At 45.5% G+C, this 26,116-nt stretch overlaps 1 protein-coding gene across 7 annotated transcripts in view; it reads right to left on the bottom strand.

Annotated features, from left to right (window-relative positions):
- DAPK2 (death associated protein kinase 2) overlaps nt 1-26,116 on the bottom strand; it is a 70,640-nt gene that overhangs the window by 18,555 nt on the left and 25,969 nt on the right. For all 7 annotated transcript variants that reach the window (XM_083475874.1, XM_083475870.1, XM_083475872.1 and 4 more), the window contains 5 exons: nt 7,683-7,904; nt 4,723-4,861; nt 2,297-2,426; nt 1,638-1,686; nt 946-972 (listed from right to left, as the gene is read on the bottom strand). In XM_083475874.1, coding sequence (XP_083332000.1) covers nt 946-972; nt 1,638-1,686; nt 2,297-2,426; nt 4,723-4,861; nt 7,683-7,904 — 567 coding nt within the window. The remainder of the gene's footprint in view (nt 1-945; nt 973-1,637; nt 1,687-2,296; nt 2,427-4,722; nt 4,862-7,682; nt 7,905-26,116) is intronic.

Raw genomic sequence — 26,116 nt, 5'->3', positions numbered from 1 at the left:
TTGTGCATCACTTTTTCTGATTATGTAATTTGCTTTGTAGGGTAGGCCAGTCTCGGTATCTGCATATTGCAGCTGTTGGGGAAGGAGGCAGAGAGACAGAGACGTGGTTCACCTAAGGTCTCGGGCTTTGTGGCAGAGGCAAGATTTGAGCTAAGGACTTTCTTACCACTAACCAACACTAGTTCTATTTGAGCAAGTTTTTTTTGTGGGGGGGGGGGGATTTGGGAGATGATAGGAAAAGAACACCCAGGAAAAGACTAGACACTGGGGACACACAACTTCATTGAGACTGAGGAGCATTCCATGGACACAGACCCCCTTTGTTTGCTTTTTGCAGACTCCCCCACAGTGACTTTGCACAAATTCTACTTCCAGCCCAAGGACAAGGGTAACAACAGCTTGCATCAAAGTGTTCAAAGCACACAAGAACCTAGTGCTGGTTTTGGGGTGGGGGGGGGGCACAGAGCTCAGCATAGGAAGACACTGCACTGCCACCTAGCAAGCAGCCTTGGCAACTGAATTGTGGAACTGGAATTTGCCAGAGGTGGCAAGCAGGCAGCTGTGGCTCAAGCAGATTCTGAACTGGGGACTAGAGAGGTGCTGGGCTAACAACAGGGGTGGGTGGGTGGGTGGGTGTGGCTTCCCCTTGCCCCATGGAATCCCTGCCAATGGTCTGCTCTGGAATATGATCTTGGGGTGGAGGAGAAAGGGTGATTCCAGGGAGGGACTGCTCTTTATCAAGGGTAAAATTGACCGAGTTCTACCTAGCATTCTCTGCAACAAATCCAGGAACTGGGAGTGACTTCTGCTTTAATTTGCTGGGGGCCAATTTGTGCGGATAAAATGGTGGGGTGGGAATCATGTATGTCACATTGAGCTCCCTGGAGGAAAAGCAGGGCATAAAAGCAATACAAAAACAGAGATATAATCCAGTGCAGTACTTACAGAATGTAAGTGATAACTCCTATACTCCTGAAACAAAGCGAAAGAAAAAAGATGGAAATATTTAAATTAACACCCACTATTGTGTAATCTACTGGCATATGCATATGGAAAATGGGAAGAAGAAAGCCACAGTGGGACCTAACTTTGACACATAAACACATTTTATACCATGTTTGGTTGTTTTTAATAATAATATAAGAGAGTGTTGCCATTGCTGGTGTTTTTCCATAGAACTTGGCCAAACTAGTTAAGAAGCTTTTGAATATTTACCAACTTATAAAACCCCAGCAGTGGCTCTTTCACTTGACGCAACCAAAGCTTTTGATAAAGTTAATTGGGATTTTCATAAAGAATCATTAAAATTTCAAGAATTTCGCACCCAAGGTTTATAGGCATTATTGATCAGCGTTATAATAGCAATTTAGCCCATATTTGAGTTAGTGGTAGAGATTCTAATCAATTTCCAGTCTATAAGAGAACAAAACAAGGTTGTCCACTTTCACCCTTTTTATTTGGAACCACTGGCTGAACTAATTAGAAATGACCCGAGAATAACTGGAGTTCAAAGCAGTCATATGCAACACAGTATAAGAATGTTTGCAGATGGTATCTTGCCTTTATACACTGATCTTGAACCATCAGACAAGAAGTGATGCTATACTGGAAGGGAATGGAAAGAGGGAAATCCTTACCACATATCTGCAGCCAGCCCAAGAGGCTCGTAGTTCACTATTTCTGGTGCTGAAAGGAACAGCAAGAATGAGCAAGAGGGTGCACCAAAGATTTTAAAGGCAAGTACAGAACCACAAACCTAGAAGGCAGGCACACACACACGCCCTCTGGAGCCCCCAGGACACAATTCCCCTCCTCCTTCCCAACCCGCACTCTCAGCACCACTGCTCATGCCCCACCTCCAAGAAATTCCCGGGGCATAACTCACACCAAAGGCTGGTCTCCTTTGGAAGGAGGTCATGGGAGGGCTTGCTGGCATTTCATAACATTTGAGAACATTTTCAGACTTGCAGGTGGATCAATGTGAAGGGGGCAAAGCTTAACTTAGGAATGGAAAATGTGTGGCCTTCCAGGTGTTGCTGGACTTGGGTAGCCTCAGCCAGCAGAGCCCATAAGCAGGGAGAATGGGAACTGTAGTCTGCCAGCATCTGGAGGGCCACAGCATCTCGACCCCTCCAGTGCAGGGACCCCCACAGGCCAGTTTCCATGACACACTCATACTTTTCAGTCGCGCTAATCTAAACAAGTGGCAGCCATAAGGAATGCCAGAGACTGTAGTATAAACTTTGAGTGACTGGTTAAACAATCAACAACTAACAGTGAAATGGCTTAGACTTACCCACAAATTCTGGTGTCCCAAAAATATTTTTAAACTCCACGCCATCTTCTATTTCATGAGCCAGACCAAAATCAATCAGTTTTATGTGCGGGATGGGGATATTCTTTTCTAGCAGCATAATATTCTCAGGCTTATCGGATAACAGGGAAGACACACATACAAAGAAATAATAAAGTCAGTTTTGTCAGTGGCGTAGCGTGGGTTGTCAGCACCCGGGGCAAGGCAAGTAATTTGCGCCCCCTAACCCGTGGATTTGCGCCCCCTAACCCTAACCCCCAGATGTTGCGCCCGGTGCGGCCGGCCCCCCCTGCACCCCCCACGCTACGTCACTGAGTTTTGTGGATTCATCCAGCCCTATTTTTTAACAGGAATATAAGAATCTGCCTCTTACTGAGTCAAAGCAGGAGTCCATCAGACTCTACACTGATGCGTGGATAGCTTTCAGACACATTCTCCACCCACCCCCACCCTGGAAATGCCAGGGATTCAACCTGTGACCATCTGCTTACAGAACAGATGCTAAACCACTAAGCTACAGCCCTTCCCTAACCTAGATTCAGGTGGGCCTATAGAAAAGGGCGCCTCTGATTGCCCTAAAACAGATGCAAAATGCAATTCTATGCACCAAAGCAAATGTTGCTGTGTCATGCTGAGTCATGGTCTGCAGCTCTAGCAAAGGACTCAGATGACAGCTCCAGCATCATATATTAAGAGATTTATATTTTGACAGCTGTCGTAATTTCAGTTTATGCTTTCCCCCTCAACTGCACAAGACAATGGCAATACAAAACCTGGCAGCTGCAGAGTTTCATAAAAGGAGCTTAGAGACAGGACACCTGTTTTGTATACAGAAGGTCCCAGGCTCCATCTCTGGCAGCATCTCCAGTTAATAAAGGCTCGGTTGCACAGAGATGGAGAAGACCCTCTTCTGCCTGAGACAAGCATGGAAAGCCCCTTGCCAGTTGAGGTAGATGGGCAAACAGCCCAACCAGCGGCTAATAGGCAGCTTAATGTTCTTAATGATCTTTTCCCAATTGGTAGTTATGTTACTCATGTTACAGGCCTCTCTCTTGAATGCTTAAGACTTGGGGGTTTGTTTGTTTCATTTTCTAGTACGTGCAAAACCATTCCCCACCACTCTTTTTGATCAAGTACCCCACTTGCTTTTCCAGTCTGAAACAACTGCCACCACTTTCATTCATGAAAAATTCCCAGTCCTACATTCCCTAACGGAGGTCTTGGTGGTTCCTTTCTCCTTTAAAAACAGAAAAGGGTGGGGAGAGCTTTGAGCCTCAGTCCAAAGATGTAAACAAAAAGCTCATTTAACCTGGATAAAAGTGTTGGATAAATCAAGCCCCCTGATTCTCCTCTTGAGGAGGTGAGTTACAGACTCTGAACCTCTGTGAAAAGATTCTACATGCTCAGTCAGAGATACTGAATCACAGAGGGAAACCTGGGTGCACAGTGGTGGAAACTGCAGTGGAGCATTGTGTGTGCGCGCATGCAGAGTTACCCTATTCACCCGCCCCTTCTTACTTCTTACTCTGAGAGGTGCAATCAAGATTCCCTCCCTCCCTGCCATTTAACCTGACTTTTCTCTTCCTGAAATGCAAAGGCACTGCAAGGTCCAGGTGAGGAAAATGCCAGAGGTGAGACAGAAGCAAATCACATTTGCTACCTTTGTTCTTTTCCTAGTTCAGTTTACAGGGGGGAGGGTTGCTACACAAGGGGCAGGCCAGTCCCCAAAGAGGAATCTTCCACAATTCACAGCACAGCAAAGGGTGGGAGGAACTCAGATTTTGAGATTAGATTACAGGTTGTGCTTGCGTTGACAGTGAGCACAGTTCCAGTGTATACAAATCAGCTGAGCTCTGGTTTATTTGTTTATAGAATTTCTTACTTGCCCTTTCCCCAGAAGGTTGCAAAGGCTTACACGTCCACATGGCACAGGAGCCATGAAAACCAAGCATGTTTAAACCACACCCTAGCCTTTCCTTTCCCAACCGGGTGCCCTCCAAATGTTTTGAACTGCAACTCCCACCTGTCTCAGCCAGCAAAGCTAAAAAAGGCTGAGGGCTGACTGGGAGTTGTAGTCCCCAAAATATGGAGGGCACCAGGCTGCTGAAAGCTGGTCTACAGTCAGCTGCCAACAGGGTCGCCAACTTGGGCCTCAGATTATGGGTGCCCAGAGGCACATGCGACGTAATGTGACGTCATGATATCACGGTGTGCTGTGACATCATGACATCACATTATGTCACATGTGTTGCAGAGGTGCCTGGGAATCCTGGAAGTCCTGTCCAAGGCCCTGTGGTGTGGGTGCCAAGCATCCACAACAAATTTTTTGTGGGTGCCCGGTCCCCCAGGGCCCCCCAGAGTTGGCATCAGTGGCTGCCAAGCCCATTCTGCCTGACTTCCCTGCTTACCTTTAAATCAAAATGGGCTATTTTCTTGTCGTGTAAGTAGCTGACACCATCTAGGATCTGCTTAATGAACTGTGTGGCTTCCTCTTCACTCAGCGACTCCTTCTGGGCCAGGAAATCAAAAAGTTCTCCTCCAGACACGCTACAAAGCCAACAAGAAAGTATTGTGATAGCTGCATTAACAGCAAAAGGATGCAGATTCATCGTGCTACTTTGCTTCCGGTTCCCTGGATTAGTCTAATGGATGTTTCTAACAAATTACTACTGCTGTTTGTTGAATGGAGCATTCATCCTGAATTCTTTGCACAAAGCTTATGAGGTGGTTAGACTGTGTCCAATCTTTATTTTTATTTTGGAAAGTCTCTGGTCTTTATTGAGCATTTGTTCCAATTTGTTTAAGAAGTGATTATATGATAATGAGCACTAATTCTGAATTCTTCCTGATTTACTTGCTGAGCGTTTATACATAATCTGGTTAATCATTCATTCATCCCACATTTTTAAATGCATTTGCCCATCACTTTCCAAACTGCAAAAAGTCCATTTTTTAAAAATAAGATTTGTTGCCCTAGGGCAATGCTGCATTTTAATCTGCTTTAAATGTACAGTCCTAACATTCTGGTAGGCTCTTGAATCCCTCTCACAAATTACTGACAGTCTGGATGCACGACTGGGGAGCCAACAGCTCCCCTTTGTGGATAAGGCTAAGGGGAAGATTTACAACACTCTTCTTTTTTTTGTTGCTTTGTCCCATAGTTAAATATATTTTGATATATTACATATGCATATCACTTATGCATTTACCGTATTTTTCGCTCTACAGGATGCACTTTTTCCCCTTCAAAAATGAAGGGGAAATGTGTGTGCGTCCTATGGAGCAAAGACGCCATAGCCCCGTGACCCTCTCCCGGCTGGAGAGGTGACGCGCGACTATGGCAGGAACCTCTACAGCCCCTTGTCACCTCTCCAGCCGGGAGAGCGTGCGCGGGGCTAAAGCAGCCCCCCGCGACCCTCTCCCAGCTGGAGAGGTGACGCGCGGCTATGGCAGGAGCCTCTCCGCTGCGCCTTTCCGCTGCTCCCTGACCTGCTCTTTGGGGCTGGTGGTGGGCTTCCCCCCGCCAGCCCCAAAGAGCAGGTCGAAAGGAACCTGAAGCCTGGAGAGCGAGAGGGGTCAGTGCACACCGACCCCTCTCGCTCTCCAGGCTTCCAAGGTAGCCGCCTGAACGCACCTTAAACGGCACCTTGTTTTAGATCGGGAAAACAAGAGGGGGAAAGTTCTCCCCCTCTCTGTGCAGCGCCTCCTGCCGCTTCACTGAAGGGGCGCTGGACAGAGAGGGGGAGATTTTTTTTTTCTTGTTCTGCCCCCTCTAAAACAAAGTGCGTCCTATTGTCCGGTGCGTCCTATGGTGCGAAAAATACGTTATTTTTAAGATAATTTATAATCCTCACCTTCTATCCCATATGGGACCTTTCTGGAAATGTACGGTCAATGGCATCAGCAGCATAAAAGAACCCTCAAACCAATTACTGCACAGAAAGGACAACTGGGATGGACCTGAGCATGCTATCAACATTGCTGCCCCTCCACCCTAAATTGGCACCTTGCCAGTTATAAGTTTGTTCCTTTAAGGATCTAACTTTCTTAAAATCCAATTTGATTTATGTCTTACGCTGCAAGTGTTTCCTATTGCAGCTCAGTTCTTGGTTTAGAATAGATGAACAAACTAATTTTATAGCCCCTGTGGTCCAGGAACCTGGATATAAGTTGAATGCATATAACGAAGCAGTTTACTGCCCTGAACAATGAGCCAGGAATGGGGTGTGTATGAGACTCATTCACACACCAACACCGATATATATGAACTTTGCCTTTGCACTTATTCAAAATCCAACGTGCCACCAAAGCTGGTCACTGAACCTTGAAATTCTGATGGACAGCTAACATGTTGCCCACAAGTTCTCCACAAGGTGGCCCTCAGCACCTACACAGTTTTCTGTGGAAAATCCCAAGAATCTTAGACTGCTAGGGGGGAAAACAAGAACAGAAGAGTCCAGTCCCAGTTGTGGTTTTAAGGGCTAGAGGGCCTGGAATTCTGCACTTGATGGGCTCAAATTTTGCACACAAAGGAATAGACGGAGCTGACTGTATTGCTTTGCAATTATTCAAATCATTTGCATATATTCTCTCTCTTATTAAGCATAATTTAGTCTGGTTTTACTCTTCATGGTGAAACCCACAATACTTTATTCAGCTCCCCAGTGGGCTTCCGATATTTCCATAGACCAGTGTTTCCCAAACTTTTTTGGGCAACGGCACACCTGTTTACTGAAAAAAAATCTCGCGGCACACCACCATTAAAGCCCCGCCCCGTGACGTCAGCGCGCAGCGTCACGCCAGGAGGGACGCACAAAAGTGAAAGTTTTTTCCCTCCCCCTTGCCGGGGAACCTCCAAGCTTTGGGGGTGGGAGGAGGCAGCAGAGCGAGGGACTGAGGGACGGCGGCAACTGAGGCGGCGGCGGCTGTTGTGGTGGTGGCGGCGATAGCGGGCGGAGGAGGGGGCGGCGGCGGGGCTTGAGGAGCCGTCGCCGGGAGTTGCTGCTGCTGTTGTTGCTGCTGCTGCCCGGACATGCCGGCCTCCTCCTCCTCCGCTGTCTCGCGCTCCTCCCTTTTGCACGCGCTGCCCCGCCGCTCGGCACCAGCACCGCGGAGCCGCCCCCGGCTCGACGCGGATCCTCGCCGCCGCCGCCTCTCACCGCCCGACTTGCCCGCCTCCCTCCCACGGCACACCAGCCAATGTCTCACGGCACAGTAGTGTGCCGCGGAACACCGGTTGGGAAACACTGCCATAGACATTGCTTGTGCATATTCTAGCTTATCTTAAGAACTAGAAACTTTATCTATTCATTTGTTTTAAAAGTGCATTCCTGTGCATCTCAGCACATACGCAGCCTCTCCTACTCACAGCTCGAGGATAAGGACCACATCGGTCTTGTTCTCGTACACGTCATGCAGCTTGATTATATTGGCGTGAAGGATCTGCTGCAGGATGTTGACCTCCCTTTCGATCTCCTCTCGCCGGACGCCACGGCGGCTGGCACGGCTCTGTCGCTTCTTGATAAATTTGGCGGCGTATTCCACCCCCGTGACCTTCTCCCGGCATTTCTTCACTATAGCAAACTGGCCGCTGCAAAGAAGAAAGAGGAGCTGAAGGCAATTCTCTCACACTAGGGAAATTGGCGATCCTTTGGGAAGTCAGGAGTGGGTGCAGGAGACGGGTTCAAATTCCTGGAGTGGCCCCACTTCTGGCTACAGACAAAACGAAGATAGTTGGATGCCAAGCTAATATGCTAAAATGCATTAAAATGTCAACAGAACCCTAATATAATAATAATAACAACAATAACAATAATAATTTATTTATACCCCACCCACTCTGGGCAGCTTCCAACAAAGTATTAAAATACAGTAGTCTGTTAAACATTAAAAGCTTCCCTAAAGAGGGCTGCCTTCAGATGACTTCTAAAAGTCTAGTAGTTGTTTTTCTCTTTGACATCTGGTGGGAGGGCATTCCACAGGACGGGTGCCACTACTGAGAAGGCCCTCTGCCTGGTTTCCTGTAACTTGGCCTCTCGCAGTGAGGAAACCGCTAGAAGGCCCTCAGCGCTAGACCTCAGTGTCAGGGCAGAACGATGGGCGTGGAGACGCTCCTTCAGGTATACTGGGCCGAGGCCGTTTAGGGCTTTAAAGGTCAGCACCAACACTTTGAATTGTGCTCGGAAACGTACTGGGAGCCAATGTAGGTCTTTCAAGACCGGTGTTATGTGGTCTCGGCGGCCGCTCCCAGTCACCAGTCTAGCTGCCGCATTCTGGATTAGTTGTAGTTTCTGGGTCACCTTCAAAGGTAGCCCCAGGTAGAGCGCATTGCAGTAGTCCAAGCGGGAGATAACTAGACATAAGAATGTAAGAAGAGCCTTGCTGGATGAGGCAATGGCCCAACTGTTCCAGCATCCCATTCTCACAGCAGCCAACCAGATGTCCCAGTGGGAAACCTGGAAGCAGGACCTGAAGACAAGAGCCCTCTCCCCTCCTGTGGTTTCCAGCAACTGGTATTCAAGCATCACTGCCTCTGAGCTTGGAGGCAGAGCACCCAAAACAAAGCACCAGGAAAAGATTTAAAGCTTTGAGTCTGCTTTCGAATAATGCTTATTTGGTTTGTCTAAAAAAAGAAATCTGAGCATAAAAAGGGTTTTCTTAGCTCAGAGTTTCAGGGCTCAGAGAAGTTAGCCTTGGGTTAATGTACCCTTTTGGCGCCAGGCAAACTTATTTATTTATGTATTTTTAAATAAATCTCCCAGGCTTTTAAAGTATTAACTTGTAAACTGTCCAGATTTGCTATGCAATTCAGGCTTGTTGTTGTTGTTTAGTCGTTTAGTCATGTCCGACTCTTCATGACCCCATGGACCCGAGCACACCAGGCCCTCCTGTCTTCCACTGCCTCCCGCAGTTTGGTCAAACTCATGCAATTCTGGCTAGTTTTTGCTATTAAGTTTGCGTTATTTATTACACTATATAGAAATTTATAAAACCTTCACAAATGAAAAATCTTTATGAAATCCTGATATGGTGGGAGGGGGAGACCTCCTAATACATTTTTTTTTTTTTACTGATTGCAGAGTTATGAAGTCTACAAACACATTTTTTAAAAAACCTTAAAAGTTACAGGAGGGATTATCCCACCCATCCCCAGTCAAATGCCTTTATTTAAATGTTTTAGCACTCTACAAACTTTTACAACTTGAGACTATTCTTAAATGTCAGCCGGCCTGACCTGACCACAGCTGCTGCATTTCAAGGTTATTCTTCAACCACCAATTTTAGTATTTCCTCCATAGCTCAGAAAAAGGAAACAAGTGCTGCATCCTCTAGTATTTTGGTGTGATGGAAGCCCTCCCTCAGATCCAGGTATGAAGTAATTAGTTAGCAGAGGAAGGAAGCAGAGAATTACACATAAAGTACAGTGTGGATGAGATCACTTTGCCGCTTCCTGTCTTCCTCTTGTACGCTCAACACAAGGTATGATTTGAATGCAGAGCAGGTGTTGGGGGGGGGGGAGAGAGAGAGAGATGACTGCTGTACTAAGCCTTCTCACAATTTCCAGGCAATAAACCCAAGACAGGCGAGAAAAAGAGGCCTAATTCACATGATGCTTCACAGCAGACTTTCCCAAAACTGGTGCCCTCCAAATGTTTTGGACTACACCTCCCATCAGACCCAGCTTGGGGAAGGCCGATCATTATTTTGCATTTATACAGCACAAAACACATTGAATGTTGCACTGGAGAGATACCGACTCCTCCTTGACTGGGAAGTCAAGGAGGAGGAGGTCACTGCATTGATGATAAAGTGTTCACAAAACTTTGGATACGTTCTATCAATGTCCCAATGGGAAAATCTCTGGAAGAACAATTGGAAATTTACTACCTGTTACGCCATCAGGGAGAACTTCCTAAAAATGCAACAGCAATGGTATCTAACACCTCAGAAACTAGCCAAAATGTATAAAGAAGTAAAAAGTAACTGTTGGAGATATGGAGTACAACCAGGCTCCTTTTATCATGTATGGTGGCAATGCAATAAAATCAAAACGTTCTGTGAGGATATCCACTTAGAACTCGAAAACATATTAAGAATCTCCTTTAACTTCAAGCCAGAGGCATACTTACTGGGTATTATTGATACGGACTTTCCTAAAAAAATTAATGATATTTTTCTCTACGCAACAGTGGCAGCGGGGGTTCTTATAGCTACAATATGGAACAGTGAAAAAGTTCCCTCAAGACAAGAGTGGGCCAAAAAAAATGATTGACTATGCTGAATTAGATAGCCTATCCAAAAAATTAAAGAACAAACCAAGGAAAGAATTCATTTCAAAGTGGGAAGTATTTAAAATATATTTGAAAATTAATAATACTGACTTAAAATCCGTAGCGGCATTTGAATAATTCCAGCAATATCGTTCACTAGTTATACGACTTAACATATTTTGAAATTCACGGCATGTAATGCCTTGAAAGAAAATATTATGAAAATGATATATAGGTGGTACATGACCCCAGTCAAGCTTGCAAAAATATATCACCTGTCTGATAATAAATGTTGGAAATGTAAGGAGGCTGAAGGGACATTCTTTCACCTCTGGTGGACCTGTCCAAAAGTGAAGGCCTTCTGGGAAATGATCTATAATGAGTTAAAAAAGGTATTTAAGTATACCTTTCCCAAGAAACCAGAGGCCTTCCTCTTGGGCATTGTTGGCCAGAAAGTGTTAAAGAAGGATAGAACTTTCTTTATGTATGCAACTACAGCAGCAAGAATACTTATTGCAAAATACTGGAAGACACCAGATTTGCCCACACTGGAAGAGTGGCAGACACAGTTGATGGACTACATGGAACTGGCTGAAATGACTGGCAGAATTCGAGATCTGGGAGAAGAAACAACGGAAGAGGACTGGAAAAAATTTAAGGACTATCTACAAAAACAATATAAGTTGTATGAATGTTAAAAATTTACACGATTTGGAAACTATAGCTTCAGCAATTAAAGTTGGGAAGTATGAAATTATATTTTAAGTAAGAAAAGGTTAAAATCTAAGGTAATACTATGTTTAATTTAAGATATAAGTAATTGATGAAAAGTATGTCAAATTTAGAGGTATAGTATTTGAAAAGTACAAAATAAGGTACGAAACAAGGTAATAATTTGCTGATATTTTTATTATAAAGAATGCAGGGTAAGGGAGATGTGAGGAAGTCCAGTTAGTTATATAAAAAATGTGTTGAATGGTTGGTTTTTTCTTTTTTTTCTTCTATTCTTTTTTCTTTTTCTTGTTCTTCTATTTTTTTTCTTCAGTGTATGTTTCTAACTTTGTATTTGAAAACCTAATAAAATATTTATAAAACAACAACAACATATTTTGAAGTGATTTGAGATGACAGTAATAACATGTATTGGCAGCAAAGAATGGTAATTTGATTTATGGAGTAGATGGGAAGTCGGGTTTAAAAAGAAGAGGCCATTACAGTTTATGGATTATGAAATTTATATTAATTATCTATATAAGGCATGACTGATGGTATTCTCACTACGGTTTATTTTGTCCTTTTTGCTAGGTGTTGAGCAAATAAAATAAAATAAATTTAAAAAAGGGGGGGAAGTATGTTGCATTGGAGAGTAACATAAGCAAAACAGAGGAGCCCAGGTGATCTTACAATCTAAATGTTCACAGTGGGGAAGAAAACTGCAGTGGGGCATAGATGCAGCAGAGATATGTGTCCTTAGATTTTGCCTCACTTGAGGTTGGGGACACGGGTTTGAAGCCAAAGGCTTTGTGAAAGGTGTAGCAGGTACCATGGAGGGAGAATGCAGGGCAGGGCAGCTCTGTGAGGGAGCCATGACACTGTGTGCCAGAGGAGGAGCAGCTTCAGGGCAGTCAATGAGCTCCACCTGCTCTGAGAAGGAAATAAGGAGGCTTCCAAGCTTTACTACTGTTTATGATCCAGCGCACTGGCCTTCAACTGGTGGTGGTAGGGTGTGGGGACCCACAAGTAGGCTGTGGCCTGGTGCAAGGTGGGTCGCAACAGGAGCATTACTATCACATTAATATGTGGTAAAAGATTGTGAAATGGGTCTAATAATAATAATAATAATAATAATAATAATAATAATAATAATAATAATTTATTTGTACCCCGCTGATCTGGCTGGGTTTCCCCAGCCACTCTGGGCAGCTTCCAACAAAGATTAAAAATACATTAAAATGCATGTTTGGGTCAAAAGCAGGTCCTGGCTCTGAAAAAAAGGTGGAAGATACTTGACCTAGAGAAAGTTAGGAGACTGGTCAACACAGCTTCCCGCATTATGGGACAATGTGGGTGTAAGTACCAGGGTGGGGGTGGGGCTGTCACAACAATAATTTACCACTCTACTACTGGGAAGAGGCCAGCTGGGAGAAAGAATTTGAAGAAAGATATAACTGTGCTTAATTGATTGATTGATTGATTGATTGTTGTTATTTATTTATTATGCATTTATATCCCATCTTTGCTCCCGACAGCTCACAGTGGTATGTGTGGTTCTTCGTCCTACCTTTTTTCCTTTTTAAAAAAATTCTCACAGCAATCCTGTGAGGTTGCACCACAGAAGCAATTCTGTGACAGTTTCAGGTGAATGGATGCAGCAAAATATGAAGGGTTTCCTCCTTTTGCATCCGTAACTCGACTCACAGGCAGACATTCTACATGTTGTTTGGAATAATCCACATATTCAGATCTGCAGGTAGAAAATCTCCTCATCAAGAAGATGAAGCAGCCTGAGGACCGCTTTCTCCAAGTTCAGGGAATGGTTTTTTTGTCCTCCTCCTGTCACCTAGTGCCAGCAGGGGCTGTACCATTCAGGATGCAGAGAATCCTCCCTGGGGCATCTCTCAACAGAATCCCATTCAGAATTCCAGACTGATTAAAATTACAGGGTTTTGTTTACACAGCAGAAGCTCTGAGCTATAAACTTTCCCTCTGTCATTAAACACATCACAAGTATAGTAATTACAGTATATGTATGCAGAGGGCATACATTATGTGGCATATCCTGCAATTAAATGCCATATTTCCCAATGTAATACTAAGAGTATTATATAATTAACAGAGAGACCACAGCCAAAGTCACGTCTAAAGTCTCTCACACGTCCATAAAAGCCCAGAAATCCAGAGATAAGGCTCACACTTGACCTTCACATGGCCTGGAATGCCTTAGGATTGCGGGACGGACACTCAACCACTAATTTTAGTTCTGTGATTGCTAGCCTGATCTACACACAAAGATGGGTTATAATCTGCAGTGTCATTCCAGACCATTTCATCGAGCGCTGGGGATTATGGACCAGGCGAAGGATCTGCCTATACATTTTGGGATCTGGGTATTTAAAGAATTGTCTGATTCCATACAAATGTGTCCAATTGCCAAGATCTTCCACTGAGGTTCTTCCCTGGGTAACTCCATTCTCCAGCTTTAGGAACACATGAAGTTTCCTTACATCAATTCAGACTGTGTGGATAATGTCATTATATGGTTTAGGCACTAGGTGGCAGTGGACCTAAGTGTATCTGGGTGGAGTCGGGTTTTCAGTGCTGTGCTGTTCTTCATGGAGACAATAAAGTTCTTCTTTAGCTTCCCAGCATGGCAAAGGGTTATGGGAAACAAAATCTAATATTTGTTTTTAAGATTGAGGTAGGCTTGATGTTTGGTGTGAATCTGAAATCGTCATTTGATGCCAAATTGTCAACTAGGGGCACTGCTTCGAAGTATCACCCACATCTCCCAGCTGGCTGGAGAATGTGGCAGAGCAGCTCCACCTGAAACCAACACACCTGGCTTAGCCTATTCCTCAGTCTATGGATGAAGCCAGAATACTTGAGAGGTATTAGTATGGTAATATTACAACTGCAACAGACGGTTCCAAGAATTTCTTTGTTTGATAAGGTGCTTCCATAGGACTTTGGAACTTGCAGCAATTTTGTTCCCTTCCGTATCTTCAATTTTGTTTAAGGACGAGACAGGAATTTGATCCCCACATTTGTTTGTGCAGCAGCTGAAATGTTGGACTCCAGTGTGGGAAGCGCATGTTCAAATCCCCACTCAGCTATGATCTCTCACGAGGCTCTTCTGGGACAGACCACAACTTCTCAGTCTAGCTAGTTCAGCTGCGCAGTCCTGCCTCCAAGTGTAACAGGACTCAGAAAAACATTCATCCATACACACTGCGAAGAGCGTTGTAAAATGTCAAGGCCGCAGCTGCACTATGGATTTAAGGTAGTATCATACCACTTTAAACACTTGCGGCTTCCCACAAAGATTCCTGGGAACTGTAGTTTGTTAAGGGTGCTAAGAGCAGTTAGGACATACAATTCTGAGAGTTCCTGGGGAAGAGAGACTGGTTGTTAAACCATTTTGAGAACTGTAGCTCTGCAAAGCAAACAGAAGTCTCCTTAACAACTCTCAGCACCCTTAGCAAACCACAATTATTTGGGAGAAGCCATAACTGTTCAAAGTGGATGATACTACTTTAAATGTATAGTGCTGACAGGGCCTAAGTCTCTGCTATCATTTTTTATGTGTTTAATTAATTATTTGCATTTCCTTTTGCATATGAGTGTAAATCAGCATTAATTTGACATTTTGCATCAGTGTAGATAACTTTATTATCACTTTTATTTCTGTCCATTTTTATATGTATCTATATATGTGTGTATGCATGTACAACTTTTCTAGTTTTTCATCTTGGAATTTATTGGACTATATGAATCATAAAAAGAAACAAACGTTAACAATAAATCATAAACGAGTAATGTATGGATGTGTGAGGGTGAAGACTAAGCTATTTTATAGTTTAACAGACTTCTACAAGTAAAGGAAGGCATTCAGTCCTTTTCCTGCGGAATATTTACCTTGTACATGATTGCTTTTTGAATTATTCCTGTGAAAGGTCCTGTTCAAATGTAATTGTTGGACTCCAACTCCCATCAGCCCCAGCTAACAAGCAGTCAATGGTCAGGAATGATGGGAGTTGAAGTCCAACAATATCTGGAAGTCCATCCTTGCACGCCTGCACCCACAGTAAGTTCAGCTCTATCTTGGGGGAGAAAGTTTGAGACACCCACATACCCAACTCTGCTGATTTGTTGGGCTTCTCTCAGAGAACATGCTTATTTCTTTGGCATGCACAGGATCAACAATCAGTGCCTAAGAAGATGACAGCATCATCCCTGTTGTGAAGTACGTGGTCCTGCTTTGGTCCTCACCTTTGCTCAAGCCCCCAAATCATAGCAGGACAGAAGAAGGACTGGAGCTGCCTGGAAGATTCCCCCGACACCAAACAGCATCCTGGTTTAATGAATTTCAGAAGCAGCTGCTCAAAGTGAAGAGACGAGAGGGAAGGCGGGAGTGTGTGCATTTGCAGGTCAATCCTTAAAGAACTTGTCAAATTATTCTCAGCTTGGAAGCTGATAAAATATGATGCGCAGGGCAGGAACTTTGGGAATTTTCTTACACTCCTCTTGTGGGCCCTCCTCCCTCTTCGCTTGCAGACAAATGGACAAAGGGCATGTTCAGCTGCTCCACAACAAGCTGGGGAGGGGGCGCTCACCAACCTCTATTTAGTGATCTAAAAAGGCAACTACCAGACACTCACCAGCTGCAATGTACGGTAATCTTTATTTCTTCCTGGTGATCTTTCACTGGTGATCTCAGCAAAATGCCCAAGGGGCAAACAAATAAATATTCTGGTTGCTCACTCATATGACTAGAAAACTGCCCTGCTCATCTTCACTGCTTTCCCTCCTAGTCCTGGAGACAGAGCACAGTCAAACTAGACTACTGGCTGAACTCTAACTGGGACAAGACCAAACAGAAGGAAGCAGGCTGTTGGGACACTCAAGGTGGCTGAGGAAGCAGAAACAGAGGGTGAAGCGTTCAATATATACAGGTCCAGCACTGGAGCAACATGGAAAGGTTTGGGGAAGGAGAGAGAGCAGGCTCTGTGTAATGCTTACTCTGAAAGCAATAGGCTCACCTCCATAACCTGGCTTCCTGGACAGGGTGAACTTTCTCCATCTAACTGAGGCAAAAATTGCAAGCCTGTAGAAAAACACATCATGAGCAGAAGCAGACTGGTCCACAATCAAGGGTGGGAGGAAGGGAGTGGCTTTCAGAAGTGGCTTCAGCTGCCCTCTTCATCTGGACTTTAGGAAGCAGAAATGCTGAGCATGTGAACATTGTGGGATGTTAGCTGCCAAACCCAACAAATGCATATTATGGCTACTTAGCATGAGAAGGGGCAAATACCGCAGAGCTGAGACAACTACGTTGACCCAAGAGAAGTCCTTAAGTCACAGCCCAGATACAACAAAAATGGCCGCCTAACCCCAACACTCTGAACAAAGCCATCAATCAACAATGTCTGTACAACTCTATAATTCCACAACACCCAAGAACCACCACACCAAAACACCGAACCACAACATCCCCCTACTTAAAAAATACAGACTAGGCCACCAAGACAATTGAGATGGCACCAAACAAGGAGATGGCGAACGACAACATCCCCCATGATGACAACTGCCCAACAACAAAAAGGAACCTGAGAGAAATGGAACTGAGAATAGCAGAACTATTGAAGACAACAGTGACTCCCCTGAAGACAATAATCAGCGACCTGACCTCCAAAGTGGAAACCCTCACTAGCACCATCTCCACTCTAGAAAAAGAAAACCAGATGCAACTAAGACAAATAGAGCAACTCTGAGAGGAAAACACATGTCTGAAAAACAAATTAGCTGATATGGACAACCGCCAAGAAAGAGAAAGCATGGAAGTGAGAATTAAACTAGCAGGCCTAGAAAACTGCAGCAAACGCTGCAACATCCGCCTCCGCAATTTCCCTGAGAAACTCATGTAAAAACACGCTGATTCCCAGACCGTCTGCAGGCTGGATTTAGAAGGCGATTGGGCTGGATCCAGCCCCCGGGCCTTAGTTTGCCTACCCATGAACTAAAACAACAACCCCCACCCCAATACAACAACCAGCAAACAGGCTAAAATCCGACAAATAGCTAACATAACGGTGGTGCCAGAGCATGCCAATACTCACATCCCTACGTAATACATCAGCAAACCAACAATGCTATTAATGATACTGACAACATTGTTTATAAACCTTGTATCCAACAGAAGTGCCACAAAGGCGCTTGACACCTCGCAAGTGAAAGAGGGGACGGCCTGTTCTCAAAAAAGGCCCTCCATGCCAGCTGAGACACAGGACCAACTGGCTGGGAGCCAAAGGGTCCAAGCTACTCCAAACAAACACCTATATAACTACATATAGGCGACCCTCTATAACCTACCCCCCCAATCTTCAGCCCATCTCTAACTCTAACCCCCCCTTCCCCCACCCACCACATTATATGTCAGCACAACACACTGGGTTTGATAGACAATACAAGGTGAGAGACACAGGGCAACCCAAACGGGTTGGCAGGGAATCATCCTATAACAGGGGTCTGCAACCCGCGGCTCCGGAGCCGCATGTGGCTCTTTTACACCTTTGTCGCGGCTCCGGGGCAGATACTAGCGAGGGGAGGAGGCGCATTGTGCGCCCCGACACTCCCCACTGTGGCGGGCGCTGTACTGGCTGTGACGTCGTATAAGGGCAGTGCATGCGTTAGTCCCGACGTCACCTTCCCGCCCGCTGTCAGATCACAGCTCTGGAGGTATATTTGTTTTAAATGTCACAGTGGTTTTGCGGCTCCCAGGTTTTTTTCCTTCGGAAACGGGTCCAAGTGGCTCTTTTTGTCTTAAAGGTTGCAGACCCCTATCCTATAAGATAGATAAGTAAGATGGCTAGCTTAAAAGCAATTACACTAAATGTGAGGGGGTTGGGAAGCCCTATCAAAAGAAAACACATCACCTCGTACATAAACACCATGAAAACACACATTGCCTTCCTACAGGAAATACACAACCCGCCCAAAGGAAGCAAACTCCTGAGCAAACCCCGCTTCAGTCAACAATGGGTGGTACCTGGCTCAGGAAAGGCCCACGGAGTAGCCATAGTACTCAGTAGAGACCTACATTTTAAAGCCACAAAGGTGCAAAAAGACAAAAGAGGCAGATTCGTTTTCGCCAAAGGGATACTAGATGGCAAACTAAACTGACAATTGGCTCCATATATGCTCCAAACAAGAAGACACTAAACAATCTCCTTTCCTTCTCCAAAGGGAAAGCAGTCCTAGGAGGTGACCTCAACCTAAATACGAGAGACACCTCCCTGAAGGACATGCATCCTACAACCCCCTGGGCAACCTTCCTCAGAGGGACAACTAGAGACTCTTACAAACTACTGAAAATGCTAAGAAATGGAGGCCTTTACGGTATCTGGGAAGAAAAGAACCCAGGAGACACCAGCCACACATTCCAGTCTAGATGCCACAGCACAATATCCAGACTGGACAGTATTCTGCTCACACAAGGCCTGATCCCCCGGTAGAAACAGCAAACATTAGTAACATTAAAATCACAGACCATGCCCCAGTAGAGGTTACCCTCAAAATAGGAGAGGAAACAGAAACTACCCCATCATGGTCCTTCAGCCCCATCCTAATCACAACCAACTAGCTAGAAAGTGTCTCTTGAAAACTCTCCAAAACTAATTTAAGGACAATGATGTGGGCAACAAAACAACCGCCCTCCTCTGGGACACAACGAAAGCAGTCACCAGAGGAGCCTTCATCAAGGAGAGAGCATCCCTTAAAGAACAAACCTCCTCAAAAATTGGTAAATTAGAACAATAAATTTGACCCTCTATACACTATAAATAAACAGGAGCCAAAAAACTCCTTAAATTCATGAACAAAAAAGAAGGGAAATTGACTCGCTAGAAATCAATAAAACAATGATTAACATCCTATACTCTAACCAACACTTTTACGACTATGGAGGGAAGAACTCCAGACTATCAGCAAACAGATGCAAGAAAAAAATCACTCAAAACAAGAATACACCAGGTCACACCTTTATTCCCAGTCTTTCTACTATTACAAACTGGAAAAATGCTCATCTCAGCCTCCTGCACATGAGGTTGCCAACCTTTTAACCAGCCCTTGCAGCTGTGCCTTTAACAGTAAAGTACGTAGATCAACGAAATTGGCTTTTAGTGGTACTTCTGCTTAATGATTCTATTGTATGATGGCATGAATTTGATGTATCCTGCTCTTAGTACAAGCAGAATAAAAATAAATGTTCAGCATCATGTACACACACACACAGAGGGAGCTGCAGAGCACAGCCGCAGAAGTCACTTGAAAAGTTGGCAGCCCAAGCTATTTAGGCGTTCAGCTACCGTGTCACAGCCTGCCTTGCTCTGGCTTCTGAAGGAGAATGTGCCACTAAACTACTAAGCTGGTAGTAATAAACTAATACTCAAAGATGAAGCTGTGGAGCACCATGTAAGGCAGAACTTTTCAAACAAACTGTGTGTGTGTGACACATTAGTGTGTCGGCTGCAGTGTGTAGGTCGCACAAATGTTCCTGACCCTCCTCCTGGGTCTGGAAAGGGGTTAGCTTAACCTCTGGTTTGCTAGTATAACTCTGTCACAAAATGTTGCATGTCTAAAGATTGTGTCACCAACATGAGAAGTTTGGAAAGCTCTGGTGTAAGGAAAACCAGCCCAGCCTAAGGTATTCCTAAAAGGAACAGAGCATTCTTCCTGAGCATTCCCTGGTCAATGAGGGCTGTTGGAGGGCATGAGCTTGTCACTGCAGCTGTCAGGAGCAAGGTGTCAGGAGCAGGTCAGCAATAAATCACACAGCATCAATGAGGTTAACTCTTTATTCAAGGAAATGAGTTCGACTCAGGAGGCCAGGCTTAGTGAGCACAGCAACTCATCCTGATAGAACTTGCTGCTATGATGCAGTTGCCCAAGACTACACATCCTTTGGGTCCTTCCAAAGCAATTGGAGACTCTTTTGTCTTGTCTCTCTTTGCTCCTTCCTCTTCATACCTTTTAGGGTTCTAGAAGACTAGGGGGACGAGGAGCTGGTCTCAGCAGGAAGGGGAGACCCCCCTGACTTCTTCAGCAGCCTGCTTCATCTCTGCCTCTTGACCCCCCGCCTCCTCTCTACCCTCCACTTCTGCCTCTGATTCTGGACTGCCCTCTGCCACAGCCTCTACCTGACCACTAAACCATGTTACCTCTCCAGCTTCTGACACCTCCTCCTCCCAATCTGCTCCCTCTGATCACTCGTCATCCCACCACCCCTCCCTGGGCTCTGGGCCTTCTTCCCTTGGGGGTGCCCCCCCATCGCTCCTCTGCACCCAGCCAGTCCATGATAGCAGCTGTAATGCGCACACACACACACACACACACACACACTCCTAAAGTGGCCTGCCATGTCATCTGCCCACACCCCTCCCACCTGCTGTGTTCACTTCAAGCACCGGCTCCAAGCAACAACAGATTTGTGCCCTCTGACTGAGAAAGTGAGTGTGTGGAAAGTGCAGCCTGCTAATAGCTGCCTTTTAGAGACAGACTAGGTGACACCTCCCTCCCCGGTGGCCACTGGTTTTTGTTGTTGTTTGGGGTTTTCCTCAGCAAAGCCAGAGTTAATTTCCTCTTGTCCCGTGGTAGTTCCTGTTTCACTGCATAGCTTTCCTAAAGATAGAAAGGGAGCCAGAGCAATTATGCCTGGAATGACAAGCAGCTGCCTTTGACGCCACACAGATACAAGGGGGGGGGGGTGCAGCTGTGTGTGTGTGTGTGTGTGTGTGTGTGTGTGTGCAGAAGTGACATTTAAGTCCTGGAGAAAACTGGAAAGCGGATGCCACTTGGAAGCGGGTGGCAGAATTTAAAGGGGTGGCTGGTGCCAAGGGGGGGGTTTCCCCTGAGGTGCAAACAAGAAGCTTCAGAAAGGTGGTTTCTATTGCAGCTGGAGGGGCAAAGAAGGAGTTGTGCCCCCACCCCACTCCACCCCTTCAGTCCCAAGGGCACTCGGAGGCTTTGCTACATCTTCTGTATCCATTCAAGCAGAATATTTACATTAATTTCAATTATTTAGGAGGCTTCTGCCCCGCCCTTAATTAATAGATTCCAGGGTGGGGTTCAGTGCACCATTATAAAAGACTAGCTATTATAAAAAGAAGTTCAAACAATCAAAAGTCATCATACAACAAAGGGGCACCAAAGGGGCCTCAGACGCCCTACCCCTGGGGACCACCAAGGCCTTCCATTCAAAACCAAACCAAACCAAATGTTCAATTTTTTTACTTGCTTTTCCCCCTTTTTATTTTTTGGTGGTAGTGGGGGGCTTGTCTGATTGTGTCTCTTTTATTCATTTGGGAGTATGTAGAAGTGTTTTCTCTGTTTGGGGGAAACAGCAGGTTCTGAGCACCACGAGTTTTTTCCTCCGGTGAAATGGGTATTTTGTACCACCTATGACCATTTCTTAAGGTTTCCGAATGTGCCCTCTGGCCCAAAAGGTTAATGAAGGCAACTAAGATAACAAGGAGCCTGGAGAACTGTTAGAAAGGCAGGGCAGGCTATGGATCATCCGACAGAATAAAATCTTATGACCTGGAAAGGGCCTGGGCAAACAGATACATTTTTGCTCAGCGCCAAATGCTATAAGTGGGACTGCACTCATGTCATTCATGACAGCCCTGACTATTTTATGAAACAGTTCAGTCCCTCAGAGCCTATGGCCCAAGATATCATAGGCGCGCTGAACTATTTCTAAAAGCAGCAGTCATTCAGAGAATCATAGACCCACCACGGAGGTGGGAGGAGAGGCTAGTGCTTCTGGTAGATCATGACACTGAGGAGGGGGCCTTCCATTCAGTCCTACTGAAAGCAATGTTTGCTCACTTGTGGCACCATTCTTTTAAGCCAGTGTTTCCCAACCGGTGTTCCGCGGCACACTAGTGTGCCACGAGACGTTGCCTGGTGTGCCGTGGGAGGGAGGCGGGCGAGTCGGGCGGCGAGAGGCGGGGCGGGGGCGGCGAGGAGAGGCCGCCCAGCGCGGGGCTCTCGCCGTCTGCCTGCCTGGCTGCCTGCGTGGCGCTGACGTCACGGGGCTGTAACGTGCCCCACATAGGCACACGCGGGGTGGCGAGCGAGCTCCCTCCCACATCCCATCGCCGCTCGCTTCGGCCGGCCTACTGGGCTGTCGCAGGCGGAAGGCCTGCGCATGCGCGAGGTTTTCGCGCCTTCGGGATTCCCTTCACGCCTTCCTCCTCCCGGGTCCTTGAGAGCGCGGGAAGCGGCAGCGCGAGACCGGCGTTGAGCCTGGTAGGTATTGCGCTTCCCAAGGCAGTCATTTGGGAAATGAAAACTTGCAAAGCAAGCAACCAGTTCAATCTGAAGTACGTGTATGCTTAATATCCTGTATCTGAAACCTGTTCTGCCCCCTCCCCCACACTTGGTGCCATTTTCATCTACACATGCAGCAGAGTAAGTTGACCCAGAATAGTACCAATTCAGATGGCAGATGGGAGAATGACAGTGCTGAATGCTTTCCCATGTAGAACAGTCCCTGCAAATAAAAACCTAGCATATTTGGAAGAGGGATGCTAGCCTAACCATTACCTTCTATGCTGTTACTATTTTTTTTTTTTTTTTTACATAAGTAAAAAGTGACCTTTCCCCATCTGGCATGGTGGTGTGCCTCGAGATTTTTTTCATGAAACAAGTGTGCCTTTGCCCAAAAAAGGTTGGGAAACACTGTTTTAAGCCACCAAGGCTCAGAAGGCTGCTTGGAGGAACTGTCCTTTCCCTCCTCTCCTGATGTGGCTTCTGAGCAGACAGGGAGCTAAAATAAATGACCAAAAGATCAACCATTTGCATAGGGACATGCAACAATTGCTTTCCTTTGTTGTGATGATGCTACTGCCTGGAGGCACGGCACACTTGTAAGTGACCTCTAACAGCGCTGCCCATTCTGTGTCTCAAAGGCTGCCTTTCTTTTCAACAAAAACGCTTCTGTGACAAAAACAGCCCCACCCAGCACCTGTGGGGCAGGAAAACAGCTGCCAGGAGGGCTGATGGATGTGGAAGGACAATTTCTTGCTGAAAGGTCCAGGCAACAGTGTGGATTCCGATTGTTATTATTTTTTAAGATACAAATGTAGAAGTGCAAAACATTCAGCTTGCCCTAGCAACACGGTGGATAATGCTCCCTGCACACTGTCCTCTATCAGAGAATCCTTCTACCCAGAGACAAAAAGCGCTTCTACAGATTTGTTCTCTGCAATAAATGCTGATTCAATGAAACCTTTGGGCCAGTATCCTTTTGCCCTTGCCTCTCCCATGAATATCACCCCTGCCAATCCGCTCAGCCTCAGCCACAGATGCTTCCTCAATTTGACACAGATTTTTCTTGACAGTGGATGACTGACTAGCTATTGAGAGGAGGGACTTGAAGTCTTATCCTGTGGAATGTCAGCTGTTTCAAAACCCTAGTTTGAAGGTCTGGCACAAACCATACTTTGTTGGCTTGTGTGAAATGGCAGATTAGGTTTCCATGGAAGTGGAAGTAGCCCATAAAAGCAGTGCACACAAATGGGATGGTGGAAGAGCATATGAGCACAGGACAGCCAGAAATGCCAAATCAGCTTGTGTGGAATCGCATTGACTCACATCCATCCCAGGCCCACTTTTTTTTTTATTGTCAAGAGCAGGGATAGTGTCATTTTTCACTTATGCTGTTCTGCAAGGCGGGGGGAGGCCAAATGCAGCTCATCAAGCTTATCAGGCCCTCAGGATTCCCTTCAGAATCACGCCCTCACTGGTCCTGCTCCACAGCCTCCTAAACTGCACTTGCATGACTGCAAATGTGTCACTGAACCATGACAATGTCTCCTGAAGGGGACATCTGAAGGCAGCCCTGTATAGGGAAGCGTCTTAAGGTTTAATGTTTTACTATGTCTTTATATATTCTGGAAGCCACCAAGAGTGGCTGGGGCAGCCCAGTCAGATGGGCGGGGTACAAATAAATTATTATCATCCTGCATGCCTGGAGTGTAAGTGTTTGAACTTTTGCATGGCTGGAATGTCGCCTACTGTGCAAAGGTGAGGAGTCACACAACTGATGCTCCACCCACTTTTACATTTGGCCCCGCCCACCAGTGGCCTGTGAGGGCCCATGAGGGAGTGCAGCCCTTGGGCTGAAATTGTTCCCCACCCCCTGCTGTAAAGCTTTGTGTTTGTTGGCAACCATTTGAATGGATTCTTCATCCAAGCAAAGGACCCATAAAGTCGAGCTGTGATTGTACATTTCACAGTAACTTTCTCTTGCTGCTTTCACATTCCCTGATCCCCAGCAGGGAGACTGTGTTCTAACGTGGCCTCGTGCCTTATCTTCCCTCAGTCAGTTCCTCCCTTCAGCAATATGTCCACTTTTGGTTTGCCAGGTCAATATTTACCCAACAATCTCACTTGTGCGTGTATTACACATCATTGGTCAAAGTTTCATTCGCTCCCCTTCAACAGCACTGAAGATCACCAAGTTGATTAATATTACCATCCAGAGAGTGAAACCACCTAAAAGGGATCCCAGTCAATTCAGTATCAGTTACTGTGTGGGAGCAGGAGGAGAAGGAACCTGGTGTCTTCCAAATGTGGATGGACTACAGTTCTCATCATCTCCAAGCATTGCCCAGACTGGCTGATGGGAACCAGAATCCAACAACTTCCGGAGATTCACATGTTTTCCAAGTCAGCTCTGCACCATCCAAGATCCAGCAAATCCAGCAATCAGAAGCACTGAATTAGAATATGATTTCCACACACAAAGGTTTTGCTTTACTGCAGATGTACTGCAGTTGGGATGATATCTCCATCTACGCATGGTGTGGCTTATTAGGCTGAAAATAGGGATCTTGTTTTAGTTACAGGTGAACGCCTAGTTGAGAGATATGAAGATCATGTACTGCGGAGAACAACTTATTACTTAATAGGAACTCCTGGCTGAACAGGCATGAGAAAACTTAAACGCAAATAATAAGTGCCCTGCATGATGCATTAATCTTGTTGTAAAGTAATTATGTTTTGTGTATTAACTTGGAAAATATGTAGAGTAAAACAACATCTCCTTCTCTTATTACACATTATTAATCACTTCTAACTGATAACAGCACTCTGCAGCAGTTTAGTTATATATTACATATCTGAATATGCAATGTATGTATTATCTACCAGGTCCCGATCCACACAGGTGCTTCCTTTTCTCTCAAACAGCCTCACAGGCAGCTAGCTGGGTACATTGGCTGACGCTCCTGTCTCACTCACTGTCCCCTTCTGCTCCCATGGCCTGTGCAAGCCCAAAGTCCCACATGCAAGGCACACAGTCCATTAACTCTCTACTGACACTAAGTAGGTTTCCGGACAGTCAGTATCTAGATGGGAACTCCCATGTTTTATTATGTTTTTATATTCTACTGGAAGCTGCCCAGAGTGGTTGGGGAAACCCAGACAGATGGGTGGGGTTATTATTATTATTATTATTATTATTATTATTATCATCATCGTCGTCGTCGTCGTCATCACCATCCTGAGCTCCATCGTAGAAGAAAGATGGGCTACAAATTAATTACACAAGTAAATTAATTTCTCTCTGTGTCTGTGTGTGTGTGTGTGTGTGTGTGAGTGAGTGAGAGAGAGAGAGAGAGAGAGAGAGAGAGAGAGAGAGAGAGGTGTCCCATTACAATTTACCAACTCAGGCGCCAAAATGTCTGAACTGGCCATGGAGCAAGTTTTGTCCTGTAATAGGATTTCTGCTTTTCAGAGCTAAGGGAAC

The sequence above is a fragment of the Podarcis liolepis genome, assembly GCF_965112155.1.
Source record: "Podarcis liolepis genome assembly, chromosome: 14".
NCBI classification, from domain to species: Eukaryota; Metazoa; Chordata; class Lepidosauria; order Squamata; family Lacertidae; genus Podarcis; species Podarcis liolepis.
The sequence above is the reverse complement of the archived record's forward strand: the minus strand, read 5'-3'. Positions and strand labels throughout refer to the sequence as shown.